This window comes from Leptodactylus fuscus, chromosome 8, assembly GCF_031893055.1.
Source record: "Leptodactylus fuscus isolate aLepFus1 chromosome 8, aLepFus1.hap2, whole genome shotgun sequence".
NCBI lineage: Eukaryota > Metazoa > Chordata > Amphibia > Anura > Leptodactylidae > Leptodactylus > Leptodactylus fuscus.
In genome coordinates this window covers 14,169,740-14,195,529 of record NC_134272.1, presented here as the reverse complement: position 1 = coordinate 14,195,529, position 25,790 = coordinate 14,169,740, and the positions used below count along the sequence as shown (strand labels likewise).

The 25,790-nt window shown below is 43.1% G+C and overlaps 1 protein-coding gene across 1 annotated transcript; it reads left to right on the top strand.

Moving 5' to 3' along the window:
- Positions 1-5,450: 5,450 nt before the first annotated feature.
- On the top strand, positions 5,451-16,547 carry C1QTNF8 (C1q and TNF related 8). The gene is made up of 4 exons (XM_075284198.1): positions 5,451-6,574; positions 6,708-6,770; positions 14,928-15,167; positions 15,865-16,547. Exons 3-4 carry the CDS (start codon positions 14,948-14,950, stop codon positions 16,410-16,412), a joined length of 768 nt encoding a protein of 255 aa, XP_075140299.1. The 5' UTR covers positions 5,451-6,574; positions 6,708-6,770; positions 14,928-14,947; the 3' UTR covers positions 16,413-16,547.
- The last annotated feature ends 9,243 nt before the right edge of the window (positions 16,548-25,790 follow it).

Here is a 25,790-nt window from a genome sequence, read left to right as displayed (position 1 = left end):
CATGTCAGGACCTACTTGCCAGGAATATATTCTGAGAACACAGAGCCAGAAAGCTAATGGAATCACAGGCACCAGAGCAAGGGAAGTGTCAGGTTACACTACCCAGTAAGCTAGGCCTAGGGCAAGTTTACAAGGTGGAAGATAAAGAGGAAGTTGAGGTGGACATCCGATATCGAAGCAGAGTAGCTTTCCGCTGCAACTGTCTTCTGCTGACTAGACTCATATACATGGGTGTAATCTGCAGGATATTTCAAGCCCCGGATTCTGTGGCTCCATGGCAAGATTGAGTAGGACACTTAATTTTTTCAGCTGAATACAATAGGAGGCAGAATTAAGGCAGAACCTATACTAATTTAGGGAACGGAATTGTTTCAAAATCCACATCAGATTCTGCAGTGTAAATGGGCCCTAACTTGCTGAAGAGGCCCAGCCAAAGCTTCACAGACAGGCATAGCGACCATAAAGCAACAGCTATGTAGCAAATGAAGATATCGTACAGACTCTCCCCCAGAAGTGAAAGATAACTGCTGTGCCGAGACATAGGAGCGTGGATATTTATATTCCTGACACCGATGCACCTATAGAATATCCCTTTAATATCTATTCTATAGAACATATTAAAACTCCTGCATGGAGAGCAAGTAGAACCTTGTAAACTTCTATAGGTTGCACAATGGTTATGTGTGTGGACCGTTACACTGATTACTCAGCAGAGGGCGACAATGAGCACTAACTCTCAGAATCTCCTCCCACTGAGTATGAAATCTCTGCGCTGTTCTGAGGCACGATGGGAGTGATGTTTACTGTAAAACCTATTATTTTGTAGCGTCTTCAGTCCTGAGCTATTTTCTGCATCCATTGATGTTACTATCTATGGTAAATAGAGTTGCCCTTTAATTGATGCACTGAGTTAATTAGCTTCTTAGTTGATACTATGTGTATTGTGTACTGGACGCTTTGTGCTCTATAGAATGAGTGGCTCTGGCAGGGTATTTGCCGGTGTGCTGTGTATTAGTCACATATTGCGCTCTTTCTTCTCTTTTGTACGGCGGTGGATGCTACATTTCTGCAGTCTTTATCATCAGCCGGGTATTGTTGAGTGCTTTGCCCTGACTTGTGCTATAGGCTATTGTTCCTTCATGAATGCGAAAATACTCAGTTTTCCCTAGAAAATATCACCAGTCCTCGCGTCGGCTATGGGAACGTATTCTGTATACCAGAGCCAAATAGTCTGTTTATATATCCATCACAATGGGGTTAGACCAGGCTGCTATATATATAAGATACTGTTTACTGAACAGGCCATTCAGGGGGAATTCCACACAGTATAATGGCCCCCTATATATGGACCCAATACAATATAATGCCTCCTCCTTATGGACCCCATACAATATAATGCCTCCTCCTTATGGACCCCATACAATATAATGCCCCCTCCTTATGGACCCCATACAATATAATGTCCCCTCCTTATGGACCCCATACAATATAATGCCCCCTCCTTATGGACCCCATACAATATAATGCCTCCTCCTTATGGACCCCATACAATATAATGCCTCCTCCTTATGGACCCCATACAATATAATGCCTCCTCCTTATGGACCCCATACAATGTAATGCCCCCTCCTTATGGACCCCATACAATATAATGCCCCCTACTTATGGACCCCATACAATATAATGGTCCCTACTTATGGACCCCATACAATATAATGGTCCATAGTGTTGAAGCCACAATGAGCAAGCATTACATTGTATGGGGTCCATAAGGAGGGGGCATTACATTGTATGGGGTCAATAAGGAGGGGGCGTTATATTGTATGGAGTCCATAAGGAGGGGACATTATATAGTAGGGGGGTCAATAAGGAGGGGGCGTTATATTGTATGGGGTCCATAAGGAGGGGACATTATATTGTATGGGGTCCATAAGGAGGAGGCATTATATTGTATGGGGTCCATAAGGAGGGGGCATTATATTGTATAGGGTCCATAAGGAGGGGACATTATATTGTATAGGGTCCATAAGGAGGGGACATTATATTGTAGGGGGGTCAATAAGGAGGGGCCATTATATTGTATGGGGTCCATAAGTAGGGGGCATTATATTGTATTGGGTCCATAAGGAGGGGACATTATATTGTATGGGGTCCATAAGGAGGGGGCATTATATTGTATAGGGTCCATAAGGAGGGGACATTATATTGTAGGGGGGTCAATAAGGAGGGGCCATTATATTGTATGGGGTCCATAAGTAGGGGGCATTATATTGTATTGGGTCCATAAGGAGGGGACATTATATTGTATGGGGTCCATAAGGAGGGGACATTATAGTGGTGGAGCCACAATAAGGGGTCATTATCTCGACTGTGAGTGTGGCCCTTATTGTGGCCCTACCACTATAATGCCCAGTCCCCTGTTGTTGGCACCTACAGTAAAAGAAGGAATACTTACCTCGCCCCATTCCCATCGTCCTCCAGAGATAGAGATAAAGCTGGGTCATGTCTTCTACTACCCCGGATGGTGGGACTCAATACCTCCTTATATCTGGGACTATCCCGCTGACTGTACTACTGGTGGAGGCTTCATGTTTTGCTCTGACTTTTTACATATATTTAACATATTAAAAACCAAAACATTTTGATTTTTTTGTAGTCTATGCATAGACAAGGGATATGTCCGCATCAGCAAAAACATGATGTGAACAGGGCCTAAATCTTATGAGGTGAGGAACACACTTGACCTTTAAAGGAGCAAACAATACATTGCGGCCATTGAGATGTATAGAATACTCGAGTCTCGCACGGCTTGTCCATGCTTGTCCTCGCCTGCTTGTACTAGGCTTGTGAAGGTTGCTTTGTAAATGCCAAATCTTCCATTTAATAGGTCAGTCCGGTGCTGACCTGCATACTAACATGTAGTAGTAGGTCACAGTAGGCTTAAAGGAACATTCCAGGCAAAACTAATGCACAGAATTATGTCTAGTGCAAGAACCGGGCACGGCAAAGGGATTCTCTGTGAGATGCTCCAGACCCGTTACTGGGGACTCAGTGTCTCATTTCTATCTGCAGGGTTGGACTGTTCTACCAGAACCTGGGCTTAGGCTCTAAAACATAATAATAGGCTCCATCAGAACAATCCAGAAGTCCATCAGAATTCAGAGGGTCTACTTCCTAGGAGGATGTGTAATGGTGTGTAGTGGCGGCAACAGACCCTGGCGGCAACCAACTCATAACTATTCCTAAACTTTCCCCAACAGTACAAATGATAGAACTTGCAATGAACGCTAACAGGGAGTAACTTGCTCTTTGTAGATACGCCATCTTCGGTGGCACACCGGTGGGGAGGGAGTCTCCTTCTCCTCCTACATGTAATCTCCCAGGTCATTGACGTACCTGCCACATCTAGTCTCCCATGATACAGACAACCGATATCAGCCTATTATGTCCAGGTGCGGATGTACTCAGGCACCCTGACTGTGAGGGCTTGCAGGCCCACAATACTGTAAGCCAAACATGGGGCCCAGAACACCAACTTTCTTGTGCTCTGCTGCTCGCAACTCAACAGCATGCATGGTTGTATTTCTCAAGCAGACGAGAACCAAGGGCCCGTGTCCCACCTGTTCTACATGGCTCCTTCAAACAGGGGGGTGCAGGGAGTTGGACCCCACCAATTTGAGGACAGACCATCAGTCTGGCATCAGTAGAGGCCAGGAGGGATTCCTAGACATGGTCCCCTTGGTCGCCCCATTGAGACAGATTTCTGCATGCACTCTATACAGACTGTATTTCCACACATATTTTTAGGCTAATGCAAGTATGGTAACCCCTGTCCTTTTGCTAAATCTGAAGAAATCCCCCTGTAGTTCTCCGCTATCACAGCTTTGGCCCCTTCCACCAGTGTCTCCGCAGCTTTCGTCCTATTATCATAGCTATTTATAACATAACAAACAATTACTGGAGGCGCAGCCGGACGTCCCGAGTGACCTCGTGTGAAGATACCGCCCCCGGCCAGCCCTACCATGTAAAACTACATCAACATTTTTGGGGGATGAAGGAATTGTGTTCCAGCCGCCTGTGGAAACAAGGCCTGAAGATCTGCTCCTGGTCCTCAGGTGAGTCTGACAGCGCAATGCATGCTGGGTACGGCAGAGTCTGCTGGAAAACAAGGCTCTAGGAGCAAAACCTAACACGTATGATTTTAGAAACTTCTGTTTTCTTAGGGAGTGCAAATATTTGCAAAAGCTAACATCCAATAATATCCCCGCTGTTCCTTTGCCGGGTCTGTTTTGCTCATTATTGAGCTTTTCCTAGACATGTTCTTCTTCCAGCCTATGGTTGCATTGCACTATATGAGGTCCAGTAGGTAGACAATGACATGCACTGTCTGATGTGATGTCCCTGCTCTAATAACGGGCTCAGATTAGTTGTCACTATACCCTTTACAACAATTGCCAATATAGCAGACACTGTTCAGAAGGGGGCGACAATGAGCACAGGAGAACACTTTCTTCTCCTGGGCTACTTCACAGCATCTGGTGCACATTGCCCGGGGTCTTACGGCCTCTTCTAGGATGTCACAGGCTCCAGCCGTCCACTGAGGTCTGTGATTGGGCCTCAGTGGTCATGCGACGTCCACCAACTTTATGATATTTTGATGTAAGGGTCTTTGGACCTCTTCCAGCCTTCTATATGCGTTCATGGACCACTGTGCTGATATCATGATGCTTTGACCCATCATGACATTGGTGTCTCCAGTAACTGGAGATACCAAATCACAGACCTCAGTGGTCTTCCGGGAGCCTTGAAGTTGCAGAAGATGTCGGGAACGTTCACTGGATGCCACGAGGAAGCCCAGGAGAGGTGAGGGAAGGTGAATGTCAGTGTTTATTATGTTACCGCACCTACCCTGGACCTCCACTTATTACACTCAGGATATGAACAGGCCCCACAGTATAGTGATTCATGGGTAGCAACCCCCCTCCTCCCCCCCAAAAAAATCTCAGGTTCAGTTTAACCTGTGATTTTTGGAAAGTTTGTATTGAACCTGAGTTCAGGTGCGCTCCTCTCTACATTTCATCTGTTTTCCCCTCTGCGGGCTCTCTCTCTAATTTTTAGTTTTCCCTGAGCTGTAGGTGGAGACTGACTGCTATTATATCTCCCATAGACAGTACATGGAGAAAACAGGAGATTCTGCTCCCTAATTCCAACTCACTTACTCAGAAGCAGCATGTAGGACATTGTAGAGAAGTACTGAGCAGTATCTATTTGTATAAAGTACTTGGGGTGAGATAGAAACATACTGATAGCAGCAGCACAAAGTCTCTGTGTGTTTCTGCTTTTCTCTCATTTAGCTCCTCCCCCCTACATAGACTTCTACGGGCAGCTGTAATCTGATACCTCAATGAACTGACAGTCCATCTTGGGAGACCATTTTAAGGTAAGTGAGCAATTTAGGAGGGTGAAGGGGAGTTGTGTATCCCTATGTGGAGTGCAGGGCCTCTCATCCATCATATTTGGAGCAGTTGTTGTATATGACACCAGAGTCACCATTTTAGACGGAATACAGCCTGAGATCAGGGTAAGGTTCATCAGTCACATTGGGTTGAGCTGTATTACCAGGAACAGCCACTGTATAATGTATGGTGCTGTCCTTTCTGTGAAGAGGTCTTAGTGCTCACTTGAGGTCCGCAGCCTCTTCAGAGAGGGGTCTGGGTGTCTTATCCCCAACGACCTTCAATGGATGACCTATCCTATGGATTAATAAGCCTAGAAATGGACACTTGCCTAGTTCTGGGAGGATGGTGTGCCTAGTGAAGTCAAGCCACACTCCTTTAGAACATGTCCCATATGTTCTGGCCATGCCCCATAATCTGCCCAGCACATAAACTGCCCAAGCCACACACAAAGTGACCCATACCCTGGTGGCCTGGAAGGTTTGCCACTTCTTCCAGGAGTCGGGGAGTTCGTCCCTTTCCACGGAAGCCTCTCGAAGCTTCTGGAAGAGTTGCCAAGTAGGTTGAAAACCCCTTTAACTTATAGGTCACATGACTGACAGCGGCTGGGGGTTTGACTGTTGTCTGTTTCCAAGGGCAACCAACAGAATTCTGAAGGAATCCTGAAAAACTGAAACTTGTAGTCTTAGAAATCCCTCGCAATCTCCGTGTATGGATGAGGTCTAACGGTTGTATAATCTGTCGCGTCTTATGAGATAGATATAGATGTCAAGTGATGAGCATGCAGGGACAAGCGCGTGAGTGGGTGTGTAAATATGTACGTAGGGGCGGCCGTGCCCTTGGCACCAAGTTGGCCTTTTATTACTGTCAATGTTTATATCTCTGACTCTGTTCTTGCCCCGGGCTGGCGGTGAATGGGACGATGCTCCAAGAAGCAGCAAATTCACAAGTGAGAGCCAAATGTAACACTTTTCATTTCACTTCTCCTGGAGGACTCTGCAATGTGTCTGAAGGAATCTCTGGCAGCCCAATCCTGAGTTCCTGGAGAAACTTCAGACCTCGAGCAGCCGGCAGAAGACGGGGGAAAATCTCTAAAGTGCCCTGCAGAGGAGCAAGAGGTAAGAGCAGAGACCACAGGGTGGGGACATCATCGTGGACACTTCATGTAGTAGTAACATAGGATGCAACTTTTTTTTTTTCCAAGCCACCAACAAGGGTGGAGTCCTAAAATCTGACAATGTCTTTTGTTAGGAACGAGGCAAACTGCAAACACGGCACGGATCAGTTCATGAAAACAGCGGGGGTGTCCAGACCGTAAGTTATTATATTATTACTATCATCTACTTGTAACGTTCTGACCCAAAAACTTCTTCTTGACCTCGTCAGCTTCTTCGTTCTTTTTGTTCTTCCTTGTTATGGCTGAGGAATGTTTGGGCTTTGTTGCTCTTTGTTTACACTGTTGTTGCTTTAAGCTTTTTTTGTTCCTTAAAGGAGCTGGTCTAGGAAACGTCCCCTTAAAAAAAAAAGTAGCATACCCTAAAACTTCACGATTCTTAATCCTGTAATGTGAACTGGATTTTTATAAGTCTCATTGCATGTTATATATAATGGGTCTATTCTGTTTTTAATGTATTATGTACAAATGGCAGCAAATCGAGTTTGGGAATGTAAAAGGGACAAACAAAATTCCGCAGAAGTGCCCAGTTTTGGGTATAGTTATATAAGCATTGCCCCTTACGTCCAATTTGCATGGCAATCCCATGAAAAAAAACTGAATGTTATAAGTAGGTCATGACTAGGGTTGAGCGATCGGGATCGGAAAAGATCGGATTTCGGAATTCCGACCCAACCTTTTCCAGTGGGATCAAGATCGGAGGTTATCTCAAGATCGGCTCAACCCTAAAAGTGACTTTTCCCATAGAAAAGCATTGACTAGGGTTGAAGATCGGGATCGGAAAAGATCGGATCCCGATTGGCGATTGAGCAAATTTCACGATCGGGATCGGCTTGAAAGTGATCAGAAATTGGATTTTAAAATCGATCTTGAAATGTCAAGATCGGCTCAACCCTAGTCAAGACTCAAGACCAGTAGGAAACCAAGGAGCAAATTTCCCAAAATTGCCCAATTTGGGACATAGTGTCCTAAACCTTGCTCCATAAAATCCAATTTGCAAGACAGTCCCATGAAAAACCGGAATATTATAAGTTATGACTCTTGTCAAGACTGAAGATCAGTAAGAAAACCAAGGAGCCTTCTCCATAAATTTCCCAAAAATACCCACTTTGGGGCATAAAAAGATGGAACGTCACATGTCAGTTGTGCAAAGTGTAGATTTTTTATTGCGTAGAGCTCTACGCAATAAAAAATCTACACTTTGCACAACTGACGTGTGACGTTCCATCTTTTGCTGCATCTTTGGGTTGGGACCCTACACTCACACCCAATAGTCATGTCCATCTTTGCATCCCTCTACTACACTTTGGGGCATAGTTACCTAAGCAATGCCCACTAAATTCCAATGTTCAGGACAATCCGATGAAAAACCAGATCGTGATAAGGAATGGCTCATGTGTCAAGAGCAGTAGGAAAATTCTCCATAAGTTTCCCAAAAACTCCCACTTTGGGGCATAGTTACCTAAGCACGACCCTCTAAATTCCAATTTTCAGGACAATCCCATAAAATCCCGATATGGCTCATGTGTCAAGACGAGTAGGACACAAAGGAGCTGTCCCTGTAAGGGTGGTGATGAATTTCTGGGAGAAGTCTACAAAAAGATACCTGGGGACTACTTAGGTGCCACTTTTTGGGGTTGGATGGGCTTTAGCACATGTAGATCTAATGGCCGGTAAGAGTGAAACAACCTCTCACATTTAGCTCTTGTCTAACTATGGGGCCAAAACTGGTACAGGTTCTCCATAAATTGGTTTTGCCAAAAATTTGTAGTACATGTAACAAAACGAGACTAAAAATGGCCACGTCTTTGATAAATTTGTTATCCTAATGCCCTTATTTGTACCGTTGTTCCTTCTTTAGAGCTAGCCGTAGTTGACTTCTGCCACTCTTTGCCATTCTAGAGTTAACATCAGACATGACCGCACTCGGCAGTCTGTTTTATATTAAAGTCTTCAGCTGTATAGAGCAGTAGACACTTTCTTTGAAGGTTGTGTACAAGAAATTCTTTCCTGCTTCTGCTGAGAGCGTTTTATCTTCTAGTATAAAGAGCGGTGAGTGGCGGGCCGCCGTGTCCTTGGTTGCCGGCTACAGATTAGCAGCCATGAGGAGACAATACTAAAGGTACAAGCCATGAACCCTCAGGCTAAAGCAGTGGTCTCCAACAAGTTGTTCAACGTCAACTCCCTCCCAGAATCCTCAGACTATTAGTCCATGCTGGGAGGTGACATTTATAAAAAGTTGTGTTCCTTCAAGTTGTTGGTTAAAAACTTTAGGAGTAACTTGAAGATGCTGGGCCTCTGTTGCAAGAATAAAAGCTTCTCCATGTTACATTATAGTCCTACTGTTTTTGGTAAACTGGGTCATCTACAACTTTTTGTGCTTGTAGATTCTTCTTGAATAGTATGAGGGCGTATCATTCGACTCTTGTGTCGTCTAAAGGGTTTTCCAGCATGGTTGGGGAACCAGTGGATACACGACCACCAGTGAAGGCCACACTTCCTGAACTTCTAGTCTGTAGAGTTCACCTATTGTCTTCACTCAGTCTGTGTTATCCTATTGTTTCCCTGTAGATATGAGGTGCCCAATTTATTGAAAGTGAGTAATGTCTGATGGTCACCACACGAGAAGACATTACGTAGACATTTCCACCACATGGCTAGCTCTCTATGGTCATAGGCTAACCACCCGATCTACCTTCCACCACTAAATCAATGCCATATCCCACCATAAATATATGACCTTCTGTAGTCAAGACAAAGAACTTCATAAAAAACAACAACAAGCCTTTACAGTCCCTAGACGCATCTTCTTGGTTTGGAAACTTATGTTCATCCATCTTCCTGAGGTCTTTATAAGTCCATGGTTGATCTTGAACGCCCATCTCCTCTGGATGACTCTTATTACATCTGTATGTAATTGTAGCCAGGGGAATTTTTCCACATGTCAACAGCTGGTTACAAGAGCTGGCCTAGAAACTGTTGCATCGTAAACATGTTTGGAGACATATTTGTAGGTCACCATGTATTCGTGTTTGCACTGCATTAGGGTAAGGGCACACGTCAAGTTTTTGTTAGTGCAGGTTTTGAAGCCAAGTTCAAAAACTGAACATGTGTCCTCACTGTTCAGGCTGTGAAAGTCCTACTAGATCATTTAATTTGCTCTGGTGATGCCTCCAATTCACCCAAAGTATGGTCTAGATCGGTGGTTTCCAATCTTTGGTTCTTGTATAACTGCAGCTTCCAGCCTGCCTTGACAGCCACATGCCATTAGGACATGCTAGGAATTGCTGTTCTGCAGAAGCTTGAGAACATCAAGTTGATGTCGATACCACTGGTGTAAACCCTGTTGGTACAGTTTTTATAGAAGAAACCAAGAGTGGATTAAAAAAAGAGGAATATGTTCGTTCCAGGTTCTTACACTTTATGATCCACACATGGTTCAAAAACTACACCAGAAAACCTGGTAATGTGTCCTTACCCTGAAAGCTGTGGAACTCCTACTAAATGCTTTAATTTGTACTGGAGATGTCTCCAATTCACCCAATGCATTGTCCAAACCAGAGCTATCCAACCTCTGATCCTCCAGAGACATGAGAACTTGTTGTGAGTAATTTTGCAGATGCTAGAGGACTTCAGGGTGGAGACCAATCAGTGGTTGAAGAGAGACTGGTGACGTCACTCACGTATGTCACTAGAGATGAGCGAGTAGTGTTCGATCGAGTAGGTGTTCGATCGAATACTACGGTATTTGAGATACTTGTACTCGATCGAACACTACTAGCTGTTTAAGGTTCGATGTAGAACCAGCGTTGATTGGCAGAATGCTATACATTCTGCCAATCAACGCTGGTTCTTCTCTTACCTTTAGAAGTCTTCTCCGTGCAGCGTCCCCTCAGCGTCTTCCGGCTGGAATTCACTCTGCCTAGGCATCCGGCCTAGGCAGAGCCGACTGCGCATGCGCAGGCATGCCCACGCATGCGCAGTTGGCTCTGCTCAGGCACCAGGCTGAGCAGAGCCGACCGCGCATGCGCAGTCAGCTCTGCCTAGGCCCCGATGCCTAGGCAGAGTGAATTCCAGCCGGAAGACGCTGCAGGGGCGCTGCGCCGGGAGAAGACTTCAATGGGAATCCAGCCCGACCGTCACTCGTGGACTTGGTGAGTATAATGTTATCGAATTTTGCATACCCCTGAAACGAGCATTTACCCCCATAGACTATAATGGGGTTCGAAATCCCTTTGAACAGCCGAACAGTGTGCGCTTGTTCAAATCGGATTTCGAACCTCGGACATTTTAGTGTTCGCTCATCTCTATATGTCACCAATTCTTTACCAGCGACCCCCAAGGCCAATTATTGGTCTCAACAGTTATATGAGACCATGGAACACCAGGATAGGTGAGCATGTCTTATTTTTTTGCTCTACATGCTGCCTGACCAACCCTGAAGTTACTCCAGATCCTGGGCAAACCCTTTAATCATGGAGGGTGCTCTATCCACATTGCTTAGTCCTTATGGATAGCCACTACAGAGTGTCAATCTTTCTGGAGGACCTGTCCTATCTACTAATTCTTCTAACAAGTGGAGAACCGCTTTAAGCTGTCTATCCCAATGCCGAGTTCCCTTTAATTTCTGTTTGGTAAACACATTCTTGTACGATAACATCGATTGTCTCTTAATCATTTTGAATGAAGGTTGTGAAATCTTGGCACCACTTCTTGTGTCTCAAGGGCATGTTTAGGGTGGATCATAAAAGTTAATAACTGAGTACATTCTGCCGTTTGGAGCGATCGTCTTATTATGTTGTGTTCATACATCTGTAAGACAGAAGGTTACACGTTGTTATTGCTTGAGAAGGCGGTTTAGTAGCAAATCAGAGAACACATTGTGGTCTGGAGGACTTGGCGTGATCATGACCTGCCATGACCCATGACCGCCATATTTATCATGTATTAAATATCCTGGCCATAGGAAAAGGCTTGTTGGTGCCCCCTTGGCACACAGCACCCAACGCATATTCCCACCTCCTCTCACATCAAGGGTAGATTGGGGACATCTTCAGATGAAGTTGAGGTCCTCCAAACTTCAGAGGTTCTCGGGATAGATCCTGGCCATGGAGGAATTTTGGAAGGAAATGCGTTGTACTTGGAACATGTAATCACATTACTGCCATACTGGATGCACTGGGTTCATGAAGAGAATTTATAGGTCACAGCTCAGGCCACATGTTAAGGATCTTGCTGTTCAGCAGAACAAACCTAAACAAAAATGTGAAGTCGTTGACCTTGGGTTCAGAAAACCAGAGACGTCCTCCCGCTTCCCTATAATTAGAATGGCACTTCAATATCACAGCAGCTTAAGAGGAGGGCCGCAGCCCTCTTACTCGTAACCACAGAATATTATTGGTATTTAAAGGGTCTGTCCACTTTTGATGGCAGGGGCTTCTGCTACTGATATCCGTAACAATGGACTATCAACAGTGGAGGAACCAGGCAGAAATGTCTCTATAGCATCACCAGAGGAAAATATACAGTTTGGACATTCTGGCCCTCTAGAACCAGAGACACTCTTTGCAGCTACTGTTTCAGTGCACCCTGCCCCTCTCTTGACTCACCCTCGCCTCTGTAGAGGCATCTTGTTCCCAGTCGTTGATATATTCCTGTATCGTTCCTCTAGGGTTGTGGTTTCTAATCTCTTAAAGAGCCAGTCCTTGCTCAATGCCCCTGACTCCAAAGTGTCCAAGGTTTCTTCAGGACCCTTGTCATAGTCTTTAGGGTTTTACGTTCCCTTTGCTTCCTCTGTATTTGTGTTCCTGTTCTGTTTGGTATCATCCTGGCTTGACCATGTTGTCTTTTATACTACCCATTTTAACCTCTGCCTCAACCAAACTCTGCTTGCCTCAAGCCCTACACTATCTGACTACGACTACTGATGCCAGTCATAGCTAACGAAGACCAATCCAAGAGTAGTGACCTGGAGATTCCTTGTTGGAAAGCTCCTACCGGTAAAGAACTCCCAATCCTTCGACTTTGAACTGGTTTATCTCTAATCCAAATCCATTGTTGATCTCCTACTGGCCATGTTGCGAGCCGTATAAATATGCCCATAGTAGCTTTCACTAGTGGTGGTTGTTGCACCCAAAATTTTATCATATCTATGGACAGTGAAGCTTCTCCAAAAGACCACCTCTTTCAGAAGATCATCTTCTTCTTCTTCGTTTTTCCATGTTCTTTGAGAAGACCACCTCTCTCGAAGATTACCTTTTCACGCAATTTTGGGTGGTCGTCTTAAAGACGTTTCGCTGCATTTTGGATGCTCTATTTGGGCTCATGACTAAACATAGACATGGACCTGTTCCTGCTAAATCCCATTGACAAATTCCCACAACTTTGCGTAGGAAGTTTGCAGAAAGTCTTCCAGGCAGCTTCTCCACTCTCAGCTGTCTAGATTTTCTTAAGCATCTTCATTATTCTAGCCTCCTTCTGCCTCTCTCCAGGAATTTGAGGCCACATCAAAACCATCTTTGGTTTATAGGCTTGTGTTAGAAATTCAGCAAATGGAAGAAGGGAGCAGCAGGAAGAAGGAACCACCTGTTTATCATCCTCCGGTTTGTTTTATTCACATACCGCTGGCGTGTGCAGCAAGCGGAAATGGGACTTTAAAGGTTGTCTTCTGAAATTCTTTTTCTTTCGGCAAACTCAAACTTTTCCTGACTCAACTTTGAAACACACATCCCATACCAAAGTGGAGGATTATCTCCTGGACTGCGATGGCGCAAATGCTTTAAAGGATCCCGGCAAGAGTGGATGATGCATTGGCTGATTTCAAAGGAATGAATCAAAAGCAGATGGGATCTGAGGGAACTTGTCCTCCAGCTAAAAGGTTTGGATGGTGTTTGAACTCACACAGACTGCTCTTGTTAGTGAGCGCAGCCGCCCCGGGGCAAATAATGGCTACTATAGAGAAAATGGGAATCTACTATGAAAGGGCATTCTTAACTGAGGCAGGTGGGATGTTAAATATTTATCTCCTGCATGCCAGGGCGTTTATTGATGAACGTCTTAGAATGGATGGAGGTCGTCAAAACAAATCACTTCTTAAGTACCGCTACTGTGCTGTGGTATATCAAGAGAGAAGGAGATAGATTCGATGTAGCAAGAAAGACTAGTAGGATTAATATAGTCCACAGACTGAGGAATTCTGTATAGTTCTCCAATACCATTCCAGCCCCTCAACACAAATGGAAACCATGACACCACCATTGTGTTTCAAGATGGGCTCTTCTAGGTTTTCATTTATGGTCTGTAGTAGTTATGGCTTTGGTTTTCCCTTGTATTCCCACTTGCTTTGACTCTGACAGACAACTCAGTTCATATGCCCTGATGTTTGGCCAGTCACACATTCTGCATCCATGCCATATAGTACATTCATCTCCCATGGTGGTGAGGGGACATTGCTCTGCCTAGTCACTTTCCCAGAGTCTTTAATAAAAAGTGACTGCGCCTGTATCCCTACTGAAAACCACACACGGGGCATGAATGTAAAGTGTGGCCCCATGGATGGGGTTAAGGGTCATATGTGAGCCCCCCATAATGTGATAAGGTGATCACTTAGGTCTATAGGATTTACTGTGGACTTCAAAACCTTATATTATATTTTGCAATGTTTTGTGGCTCCTTGGGGGCGGTACTTGACATGCAAATGGATAGAACACCAATAGGAAATATTCTCTGCCATGCACCGCCCCCACAGAGCTTCTCATAGACAAATAAAGATTCCTTTAGATGCAATAGAAACAATTTCTGCTTCTAATAAATCTAAAGGTTGATAAAATGTGGACGCGTGACACCCTTTCAGCATCTCTAACTGGCTTCTTGAGATTTTGGTCATTTCAGTGGAGTTCTGTTGGTGGGGTAATTTCTAGTGACAAATAGGTCATAGATGTATCCAAAGGGTTCAGAGACTTCTTCTCCTCTAGTTTTGGTCCAAGTTCATAAACCTATGTCATGAAATATCCAAAAGTGAGTGTCAGTGGAGTTCCCCTTTAAGTTGAGCAATCTCCAGAATGATGTTTGTTTGATATATTTCTCAACTAACAATTTCTGTTCCGAAATCTTTTTTTAACCTTGAAATAAACAAAAAAAAAACAACTTGTTCGCTGTCTGGATCTTTTGTGCTTTATATAGCTGATGTCCTTTTGAGCTTGAATTATTTCAACATGTCCTTGTAAAAATTAAAAACAGTCTTGTCTTCTGGAAATATCTGCATGAGATTCACGTCAATATAATTTTTATTATTTCAGCCAAGCCATAAGGACCAGTGATGCATCTCCCAGTGGTCATCCTCTTGGTATCTCTAGTGTCTGTTGATTCTGCTGCACCAAGAACGTTTTTGTGGCAAGAAGTTGGTAACCCCTCATGTGTCCGATGCTGTGGAGCCTCAGAGGAGCCTGCAGAGCCACCCAAGAAGAGCCGAGTGAAGGAATATGTTGTCCACCCAATGCCAAGAGTCCAACCTCGTATAGAGATGACAATTCTCAAAGGTGAGGTTACAGTTGGTCGAATCAAATCAAATCAAATCAAATCAAAAAATGCTTTATTGGCACGTCCGAATAGGTATTTGGCATTGCCAAAGCTAGTAAAGTGGGTGGGTGGGTGGAATCCATGATTAGGACATGGAGTGTCCACCATATCAACCAAATGTTTATAGTCTTATCAAGACCATTCAAAGGGATGGTTGACCCCAAAGCTGCTGGATGGTGGGTTTGCCTTCTATGATGTCTATAAGCTATGATGGCCATACACGCTAGACTATCAGTATTCGGTTTCAGGAGGACAACCATCTATGAGTGGTTGACGTTCATTTGATGTACATCAAGGAACCAAAGGATGGGACGTGTTGAATTTTAACAACACCTATCCTTAGTCCACATGGGAGAAAAGCGTCTGCCAATGGCTCAGTCCTCTTAGCACTGAGAACACATCCATACTTGGCCAAACCAAGAGACCATGTATATAAGGAAGTCGAGAGAAACATCTGTCAGCTGCAGAAGGTCTATGGCCACCTTAACAGTCTAGATCACTAAAAGTAGAGTTCTCAAAAAGTTCTTCATATGTTCCAAAGATCTCTGTCCTTTTACAAAGGTCTATTGATAGAAATGATCATTCGTTATGTCATGTCTTTAAGCCAAAAAAGAGTAAAAACCAAAAAATTAACAAATTCAAACCCATTTTTTTCAGGTGAAAAGGGTGATAATGGTGGAAAAGGACCTCCAGGAGTTTCAGGAAAAGAAGGTGAACGAGGACCTCAAGGAGCCTTAGGTATGAAGGGTCAAAAAGGTCAAACGGGACCACCAGGGTTTTCTTGCAAGATCCGATATGCAGCATTTTCGGTGGCTCGCCGTAAATCGTTACACAGTACCGAATACTACCAAACTGTGGTATTCGACAAGGCGTTTGTGAACCTGTATGAACACTTCAACATGTTCTCAGGAACTTTCGTCTGTTACATTCCTGGGATTTACTACTTTAACCTCAATGTACATACGTGGAACTTAAAAGAGACCTATCTACATATCATGAAGAACAATGAAGAGACGGCCATTTTGTACGCGCAACCAAGTGACCGCAGTATCATGCAGAGCCAAAGTCTTATGCTCCAGTTGAAGGAAAAGGATGAAGTATGGGTGCGGATGTTCAAAAGAGAGCGAGAGAACGCACTATACAATGACGAGACCGATATCTATCTTATATTCAATGGGTACCTGGTCATGCCCATGGACGACTAAGTATTTATGGCAGCAAAATAACCTTTCACCTCCATTTTGGGCAAAATCCTAGGAGAAACATTTCTACCTAAATTCAGTAATATTATCTGCGGTATAATTGTTCTTATAGAGACAATTGTAAATAATAAATATTTTATCGAGATTATTCAGATTTTATAAAGTTATCATTTATGGTCAACTCAAAAGAGGAAATACAGAATATAAAGGAACATGAAGGTTGTGATAATAGTCAGGTTATAAGAAGTTACCGTATATTCTTGTACATAGGAGCAGTATTATAATAGTTATATTCTTGTACATAGGAGCAGTATTATAGTAGTTATATTCTTGTACATAGGAGCAGTATTATAGTAGTTATATTCTTGTACATAGGAGCAGTATTATAGTAGTTATATTCTTGTACATAGGAGCAGTATTATAGTAGTTATATTCTTGTACATAGGGGCAGTATTATAGTAGTTATATTCTTGTACATAGGAGCAGTATTATAGTAGTTATATTCTTGTACATAGGAGCAGTATTATAGTAGTTATATTCTTGTACATAGGGGGAATATTATAGTAGTTATATTCTTGTACATAGGAGCAGTATTATAGTAGTTATATTCTTGTACATAGGGGCAGTATTATAGTAGTTATATTCTTGTACATAGGAGGCAGTATTATAGTAGTTATATTCTTGTACATAGGAGGTAGTATTATAGTAGTTATATTCTTGTACATAGGAGCAGTATTATAGTAGTTATATTCTTGTACATAGGAGCAGTATTATAGTAGTTATATTCTTGTACATAGGGGGAATATTATAGTAGTTATATTCTTGTACATAGGAGCAGTATTACAGTAGTTATATTCTTGTACATAGGGGCAGTATTATAGTAGTTATATTCTTGTACATAGGAGCAGTATTATAGTAGTTATATTCTTGTACATAGGAGGTAGTATTATAGTAGTTATATTCTTGTACATAGGAGCAATATTATAGTAGTTATATTCTTGTATATAGGAGTAGTATTATAGTAGTTATATTCTTGTACATAGGAGCAGTATTATAGTAGTTATATTCTTGTACATAGGAATAGTATTATAGTAGTTATATTCTTGTACATAGGAGGTAGTATTATAGTAGTTATATTCTTGTACATAGGAGCAGTATTATAGTAGTTATATTCTTGTACATAGGAGCAGTATTATAGTAGTTATATTCTTGTACATAGAAGTAGTATTGTAGTAGTTATATTCTTGTACATAGGAGTAGTATTATAGTAGTCATATTCTTGTACATAGGGGAGCAGTATTATAGTAGTTATATTCTTGTACATAGGAGCAGTATTATAGTAGTTATATTCTTGTACATAGGAGCAGTATTATAGTAGTTATATTCTTGTACATAGAAGTAGTATTGTAGTAGTTATATTCTTGTACATAGGAGTAGTATTATAGTAGTTATATTCTTGTACATAGGGGAGCAGTATTATAGTAGTTATATTCTTGTACATAGGGGCAGTATTATAGTAGTTATATTCTTGTACATAGGAGGCGGTATTATAGTAGTTATATTCTTGTACATAGGAGCAGTATTATAGTAGTTATATTCTTGTACATAGGAGCAGTATTATAGTAGTTATATTCTTGTACATAGGAGCAGTATTATAGTAGTTATATTCTTGTACATAGGAGCAGTATTATAGTAGTTATATTCTTGTACATAGGAGCAGTATTACAGTAGTTATATTCTTGTACATAGGGGCAGTATTATAGTAGTTATATTCTTGTACATAGGAGGCGGTATTATAGTAGTTATATTCTTGTACATAGGAGCAGTATTATAGTAGTTATATTCTTGTACATAGGAGGTAGTATTATAGTAGTTATATTCTTGTACATAGGAGCAGTATTATAGTAGTTATATTCTTGTACATAGGAGGTAGTATTATAGTAGTTATATTCTTGTACATAGGAGCAGTATTATAGTAGTTATATTCTTGTACATAGGAGCAGTATTATAGTAGTTATATTCTTGTACATAGGAATAGTATTATAGTAGTTATATTCTTGTACATAGGAGGTAGTATTATAGTAGTTATATTCTTGTACATAGGAGCAGTATTATAGAAGTTATATTCTTGTACATAGGAGCAGTATTATAGTAGTTATATTCTTGTACATAGGAGTAGTATTATAGTAGTTATATTCTTGTACATAGGAGCAGTATTATAGTAGTTATATTCTTGTACATAGAAGTAGTATTGTAGTAGTTATATTCTTGTACATAGGAGTAGTATTATAGTAGTTATATTCTTGTACATAGGAGCAGTATTATAGTAGTTATATTCTTGTACATAGGAGCAGTATTATAGTAGTTATATTCTTGTACATAGAAGTAGTATTGTAGTAGTTATATTCTTGTACATAGGAGTAGTATTATAGTAGTCATATTCTTGTACATAGGGGAGCAGTATTATAGTAGTTATATTCTTGTACATAGGAGCAGTATTATAGTAGTTATATTCTTGTACATAGAAGTAGTATTGTAGTAGTTATATTCTTGTAGTAGTTATATTCTTGTACATAGGAGCAGTATTATAGTAGTTATATTCTTGTACATAGGAGCAGTATTATAGTAGTTATATTCTTGTACATAGAAGTAGTATTGTAGTAGTTATATTCTTGTACATAGGAGTAGTATTATAGTAGTTATATTCTTGTACATAGGAGCAGTATTATAGTAGTTATATTCTTGTACATAGGGGCAGTATTATAGTAGTCATATTCTTGTACATAGGGGAGCAGTATTATAGTAGTTATATTCTTGTACATAGGAGCAGTATTATAGTAGTTATATTCTTGTACATAGGAGCAGTATTATAGTAGTTATATTCTTGTACATAGGAGCAGTATTATAGTAGTTATATTCTTGTACATAGAAGTAGTATTGTAGTAGTTATATTCTTGTACATAGGAGTAGTATTATAGTAGTCATATTCTTGTACATAGGGGAGCAGTATTATAGTAGTTATATTCTTGTACATAGGGGCAGTATTATAGTAGTTATATTCTTGTACATAGGAGTAGTATTATAGTAGTTATATTCTTGTACATAGGAGCAGTATTATAGTAGTTATATTCCTGTACATAGGAGCAGTATTATAGTAGTTATATTCTTGTACATAGGGGGCAGTATTATAGTAGTTATATTCTTGTACATAGGAGCAGTATTATAGTAGTTACATTCCTGTTCATAGGAGTCAGTATAATAGTAGATATATTACTTTTGTACATAGTGGTCAATATTACCATAATTAAGTTCTCTTAGCCTCTCTTGCCCTTCTTATCAGTACTATAATAATAGGGGCGGTATATTATTTTTTCTAGTGTTTACTCTTATTCTTTCAGTATTTCGCATTGATCATGTTCTCATAGGACATTTTTGTTTTGTCCACTACGATTGCTGAGAGGATTTATTGTATAAAAGTGCATTTATATAAAAAATAACCACAGTCACAAATTGCAGGAATCCACATAATAGCGTATAAGTGCTCTCAGATGAGAACAAACAAGGAGGTAAATAAGCTGGTTGTTGTTTACCTTGTGTATTACACATTATATAGCCCATCCAGACAGGCCTGTATATGGGCTATAGCCTGGATAACTTGGGATATTGTAATATTTTCCCTTTCCTTTCCATGTATGTGCAAGGTGTATATATTATTGTGGTGGGTCAATGAGCTGTGTATCACTATGTATGTGACTATTGCCATATATTGGTTCTGTGTCCAGCAGTGTTTTTAGATTCTCTTTGCACAGCCCTTATACTTACCTATGTGTCTCCATTGTTACAGACTACAAACAAATTCTGTGTAGTCAGACTATCTCTCTTCTCATCTCCTATCTGTAGGTTGGGCCTTGGGAGAAGAAGGGTTTAGTAAGACATGACTGCGACTGCATGGTTTATGGAGACAAATACTTCTGTTTCGGAGCTGCATACAAAATCCGGAAGTGTTTTAGATAAAAAGTTACCGACTTTCTCGTTTCAAAAAGTTGCAAAAGTGTGCACATCAGGGTTAACATATTGGTAATGTATCCTAAGGGCTGGTCTTCAATATCAGATCGGTGGAGGTATGACACCTGGTGCCATATTGATTATCTTTTGTCAGCAGCAAATTGATCAGGAAGCAGACACTGCCGTTCTCTGTGTAGTGGCTGAACTGAGTTACTGCTGCTTAGCTTCCTTCTCAGTAACTGAGAACTGATGTGCAGTACCTGGTCTGGCCACTACACAGAGAACGGAGCTGTTTGCTTCCTGCTCCATTCTCAATGTATGGAGTGCCAAGAACGACTGATCGATGGGGGTGTTGGTTATTGGAGCTGATCTCCATCAATAAGTATTCTCTTAACACCAACAATATCTGGTTAAAGCCTCATCTAGGTATACATTTGCCCAGCTGTCATATGGAAGCAGCGGGTCAGCCAGAGCAGTAGAGATCTCTCTCCATTCTGGCCTATAGAGGGCGTTGCTGAGTGGGTTACCCTCCTCTGTGAAGTCCAAGACGGCAAAAGAACATCTCTAAGACAGAGCTAACTTTCTAGAAGACGCTACTTTCTGCCTGTCAGGGTCCTTTAAGTCTCCGGCTGGTCACGAGCACATTCTCCACGAGATTTACGACCTGCGAATATTTTTGATGTATGCAGAAAAGAAATAATAACATGATTTTGTAAGACGTGGCAGGGCACAATAACCTGCGCCTGAATGGTTCGGAGCGCCTGGAATCACATCTCCTAGACAATGAGGCAGATGATTATATTATTCCACCGCCCTGTGCCAGCGTACCGCAAATGTGTTTAAAAATAATTGCGACGAAATGTTTAACTCGGGTGGCGGCAATTTTACATTCTATAGAAGGAATAACTCCCGACAGGTGGAAACGTTCGCAGACAATCATAAGAACATTAAGGTTAAGGCCCCACATAGCGAAACGCAGCAAAAAAGTGTTGCGCAAAAAACTTGGAGGGAAACGCATCTCAGTTTTTTTCTGCAACGTTTTCATTGCGTTTTCACATTTTTCCTTTTGGCTGTGGTGTTTCGGCCAGGGGAGGGGGCAGCTTTCTATAGTTCACCCCTGACACCAAGTGAAATTAGACATCACACCCCAATCGGATGACGCAAACCATCAGGAGGCGTCTGCATGATCCAGGCATCCGGCTGACCTCTCCGTATACAGTGGAGTTGGTCCATTGACTTCACATGGCATACAATATGAAGGAATCCGACTGCGCAGTCTTCTCTTAAAGAGAAGGAAAACATGTTTGCTTTCTTACCTGTTCTATTCTCGTCCTCTACACCCCCTTGTAAAGGCCGAGACCATCGTGTGCAGAGGCAGCAGCATTTTCTCCATCGCAGTGCAGGGTCATGGTGTTCAGATTCATTCATTCAGGGATCTGTATCATATATAGACATAAAAGTTAGACTATTCTAGGAGACAATACAAGCCAAGGTTAGTCACGGTACAGAACAACCACGACTACATGGGGAAAATATTCCCTGGCAGCTAGAAAGAGCAGTGAGAGTCGCCATATTGGGAGAAGAAACAGGATAAATGTAGTCACTACACAGGGACACGTAACACTAAAATACACCAATACTGCAGTGCTGAGGTAGGCCGGAAGCCTGAGCCAGACACACTGCTAGGTTCAGATGAGAACAGTCTTGCAGACCTGATTCATCATTCATATCTAGGCGGTATACATAGGATTGAAGGTGGTGTACACAGTATAGTGCTCTCCTTAGTGCTCCCACACAGTATAGTGCTCTCCTTAGTGCCCCCAGACAGTATAGTGCTCTCCTTAGTGCCTCCACACAGTATAATGCTCTCCTTAGTGCCCCCAGACAGTATAGTGCTCTCCTTAGTGTCCCCACACAGTATAGTGCTTTCCTTAGTGCCCCCAGACAGTATAGTGCTCTCCTTAGTGCCCCCAGACAGCATAGTGCTCTCCTTAGTGCCCCCAGACAGTATAGTGCTCTCCTTAGTGCCCCCACACAGTATAGAGCTCTCCTTAGTGCTCCCAGACAGTATAGTGCTCTCCTTAGTGCCCCCAGACAGTATAGTGCTCTCCTTAGTGCCCCCAGACAGTATAGTGCTCTCCTTAGTGCCCAAACACAGTATAGTGCTCTCCTTAGTGCCCCCAGACAGTATAGTGCTCTCCTTAGTGCCCCCAGACAGTATAGTGCTCTCCTTAGTGCCCCCACACAGTATTGTGCTCTCCTTAGTGCTCCCAAACAGTATTGTGCTCTCCTTAGTGCCCCAACACAGTATAGTGCTCTCTTTAGTGCCCCCACAAAGTATAGTGCTCTCCTTAGTGCCCCCACAAAGTATATTGCTCTCCTTAGTGCCCCCAGACAGTATAGTGCTCTCCTTAGTGCCCCCACACAGTATTGTGCTCTCCTTAGTGCTCCCAAACAGTATTGTGCTCTCCTTGGTGCCCCAACACAGTATAGTGCTCTCTTTAGTGCCCCCACACAGTATAGTGCTCTCCTTAGTGCCCCCACAAAGTATATTGCTCTCCTTAGTGCCCCCGGACAGTATAGTGCTCTCCTTAGTGCCCCCACACAGTATAGTGCTCTCCTTAGTGCCCCAACACAGTATAGTGCTCTCCTTAGTGCCCCCAGACAGTATAGTGCTCTCCTTAGTGCCCCCAGACAGTATAGTGCTCTCCTTAGTGCCCCCACACAGTATTGTGCTCTCCTTAGTGCTCCCAAACAGTATTGTGCTCTCCTTGGTGCCCCAACACAGTATAGTGCTCTCCTTAGTGCTCCCACACAGTATAGTGCTCTCCTTAGTGCCCCCACAAAGTATATTGCTCTCCTTAGTGCCCCCAGACAGTATAGTGCTCTCCTTCGTGCCCCCAGACAGTATAGTGCTCTCCTTAGTGCCCCCACACAGTATAGTGCTCTCCTTAGTGCCCCAACACAGTATAGTGCTCTCCTTAGTGCCCCCAGACAGTATAGTGCTCTCCTTAGTGCCCCCAGACAGTATAGTGCTCTCCTTAGTGCCCCCAGACAGTATAGTGCTCTCCTTAGTGCCCCCAGTCAGTATAGTGCTCTCCTTAGTGCCCCAACACAGTATTGTGCTCTCCTTGGTGCCCCAACACAGTATAGTGCTCTCCTTAGTGCCCCCACAAAGTATATTGCTCTCCTTAGTGCCCCCAGACAGTATAGTGCTCTCCTTAGTGCCCCCACACAGTATAGTGCTCTCCTTAGTGCCCCAACACAGTATAGTGCTCTCCTTAGTGCCCCCAGACAGTATAGTGCTCTCCTTAGTGCCCCCAGACAGTATAGTGCTCTCCTTAGTGCCCCCACACAGTATAGTGCTCTCCTTAGTGCCCCCACAAAGTATATTGCTCTTCTTAGTGCCCCCAGACAGTATAGTGCTCTCCTTAGTGCCCCCACACAGTATAGTGCTCTCCTTAGTGCTCCCAGACAGTATAGTGCTCTCCTTAGTGCCCCCAGACAGCATAGTGCTCTCCTTAGTGCTCCCACACAGTATAGTGCTCTCCTTAGTGCCCCCACACAGTATAGTGCTCTCCTTAGTGCCCCCACACAGTATAGTGCTCTCCTTAGTGCCCCCAGACAGTATAGTGCTCCCCTTAGTGCCCCCACACAGTATAGTGCTCTCCTTAGTGCCCCCACACAGTATAGTGCTCTCCTTAGTGCCCCCACACCGTATAGTGCTCTCCTTAGTGCCCCCAGACAGTATAGTGCTCTCCTTAGTGCACCCACACAGTATAGTGCTCTCCTTAGTGCCCCCACAAAGTATACTGCTCTCCTTAGTGCCCCCAGACAGTATAGTACTCTCCTTAGTGGCCCCCACACAGTATAGTGCTCTCCTTAGTGCTCCCACACAGTATAGTGCTCTCCTTAGTGCCCCCACACAGTATACACAGTATAGTGCTCTCCTTAGTGCCCCCATAGTATAGTGCTCTCCTTAGTGTCCCCCACACAGTATAGTGCTCTCCTTAGTGCCCCCACACAGTATAGTGCTCTCCTTAGTGCCCCCACATAGTATAGTGCTCTCCTTAGTGTCTCCCACACAGTATAGTGCTCTCCTTAGTGCCCTGCACAGTATAGTGCTCTCCTTAGTGCTCCCACACAGTATAGTGCTCTCCTTAGTGCTCCCACACAGTATAGTGCTCTCCTTAGTGCTCCCACACAGTATAGTGCTCTCCTTAGCGCCCTGCACAGTATATTGTATATGTATAATGTCCCCCACATAGTATAGGGCCCCATGAACATTATGATACCCTCTTGGGCCTCCACACAGTATAATCTTACGGTATATGGTCTCTAGCCAACATACAGTATAATAACCAAATTATGGGTCCTCCTTAAAGGGATACCTGAGACATTTAGTGGGTAGTAACTTTCTGAAAAGAGCGAGAACTTCCCGGTCGGTTTATCCTGGGATGTTTCTCTAATACACAATGCACTGGAAGGAACGGAGGGGAGTAAAACCTCCAATTTTTGTTTTATTACTTTTTTCTCGCTTTCTAGCCCAGTGGTTGGATAAGATACTGGAAAAAGTCTTAAACCTGACAACTCCTACAGTCAAAGGTCCAGTAATTAAGTTGTAGTGTGCTGGGGGTCTATCAGGGTCAATAGAAGGGTACTGGGGTTTATCAGGGTCAATTGAAGGGTGCTGGGGTCTATCATGGTCAATTGAAGGGTACTGGGGTTTATCAGGGTCAATTGAAGGGTGCTGGGGACTATCCAGGTCTTCTGAGGGGTGTTGAGGATCTATCAGGGACAATTGAAGGCTGCTGGGGTCTATCAGGGTGAATGGAATGGTGCTGGGGTCTATTAGGGTCAATTGAAGGGTGCTGGGGTCTATCAGGTTCAATTGAAGGGTACTGGGTCTATCCAGGTCTTCTGAAGGCTGCTGGGGTCTATCGGGGTCAATTGAAGAGTGCTGGGTCTATCCAGGTCTTCTGAAGGGTGCTGGGGTCTATCAGGGTCAATTGAAGGGTGCTGGGTCTATTCAGGTCTTCTGAAGGCTGCTGGGGTCTATCAGGGTCAATTGAAGAGTGCTGGGTCTATCCAGGTCTTCTGAAGGGTGCTGGGGTCTATCAGGGTCAATTGAAGGGTGCTGGGTCTATCCAGGTCTTCTGAAGGGTGCTGGGGTCTATCAGGGTCAATTGAAGAGTGCTGGGTCTATCCAGGTCTTCTGAAGCATGCTGGAGTCTATCAGGGTCAATTGAAGGGTGCTGGGTCTATCCAGGTCTTTCTGAAGAGTGCTGGTGTCTATCAGGGTCAATTGATGGGTGCTGGGTCTATCCAGGTCTTTCTGAAGAGTGCTGGTGTCTATCAGGTTCAATTGAAGGGTAC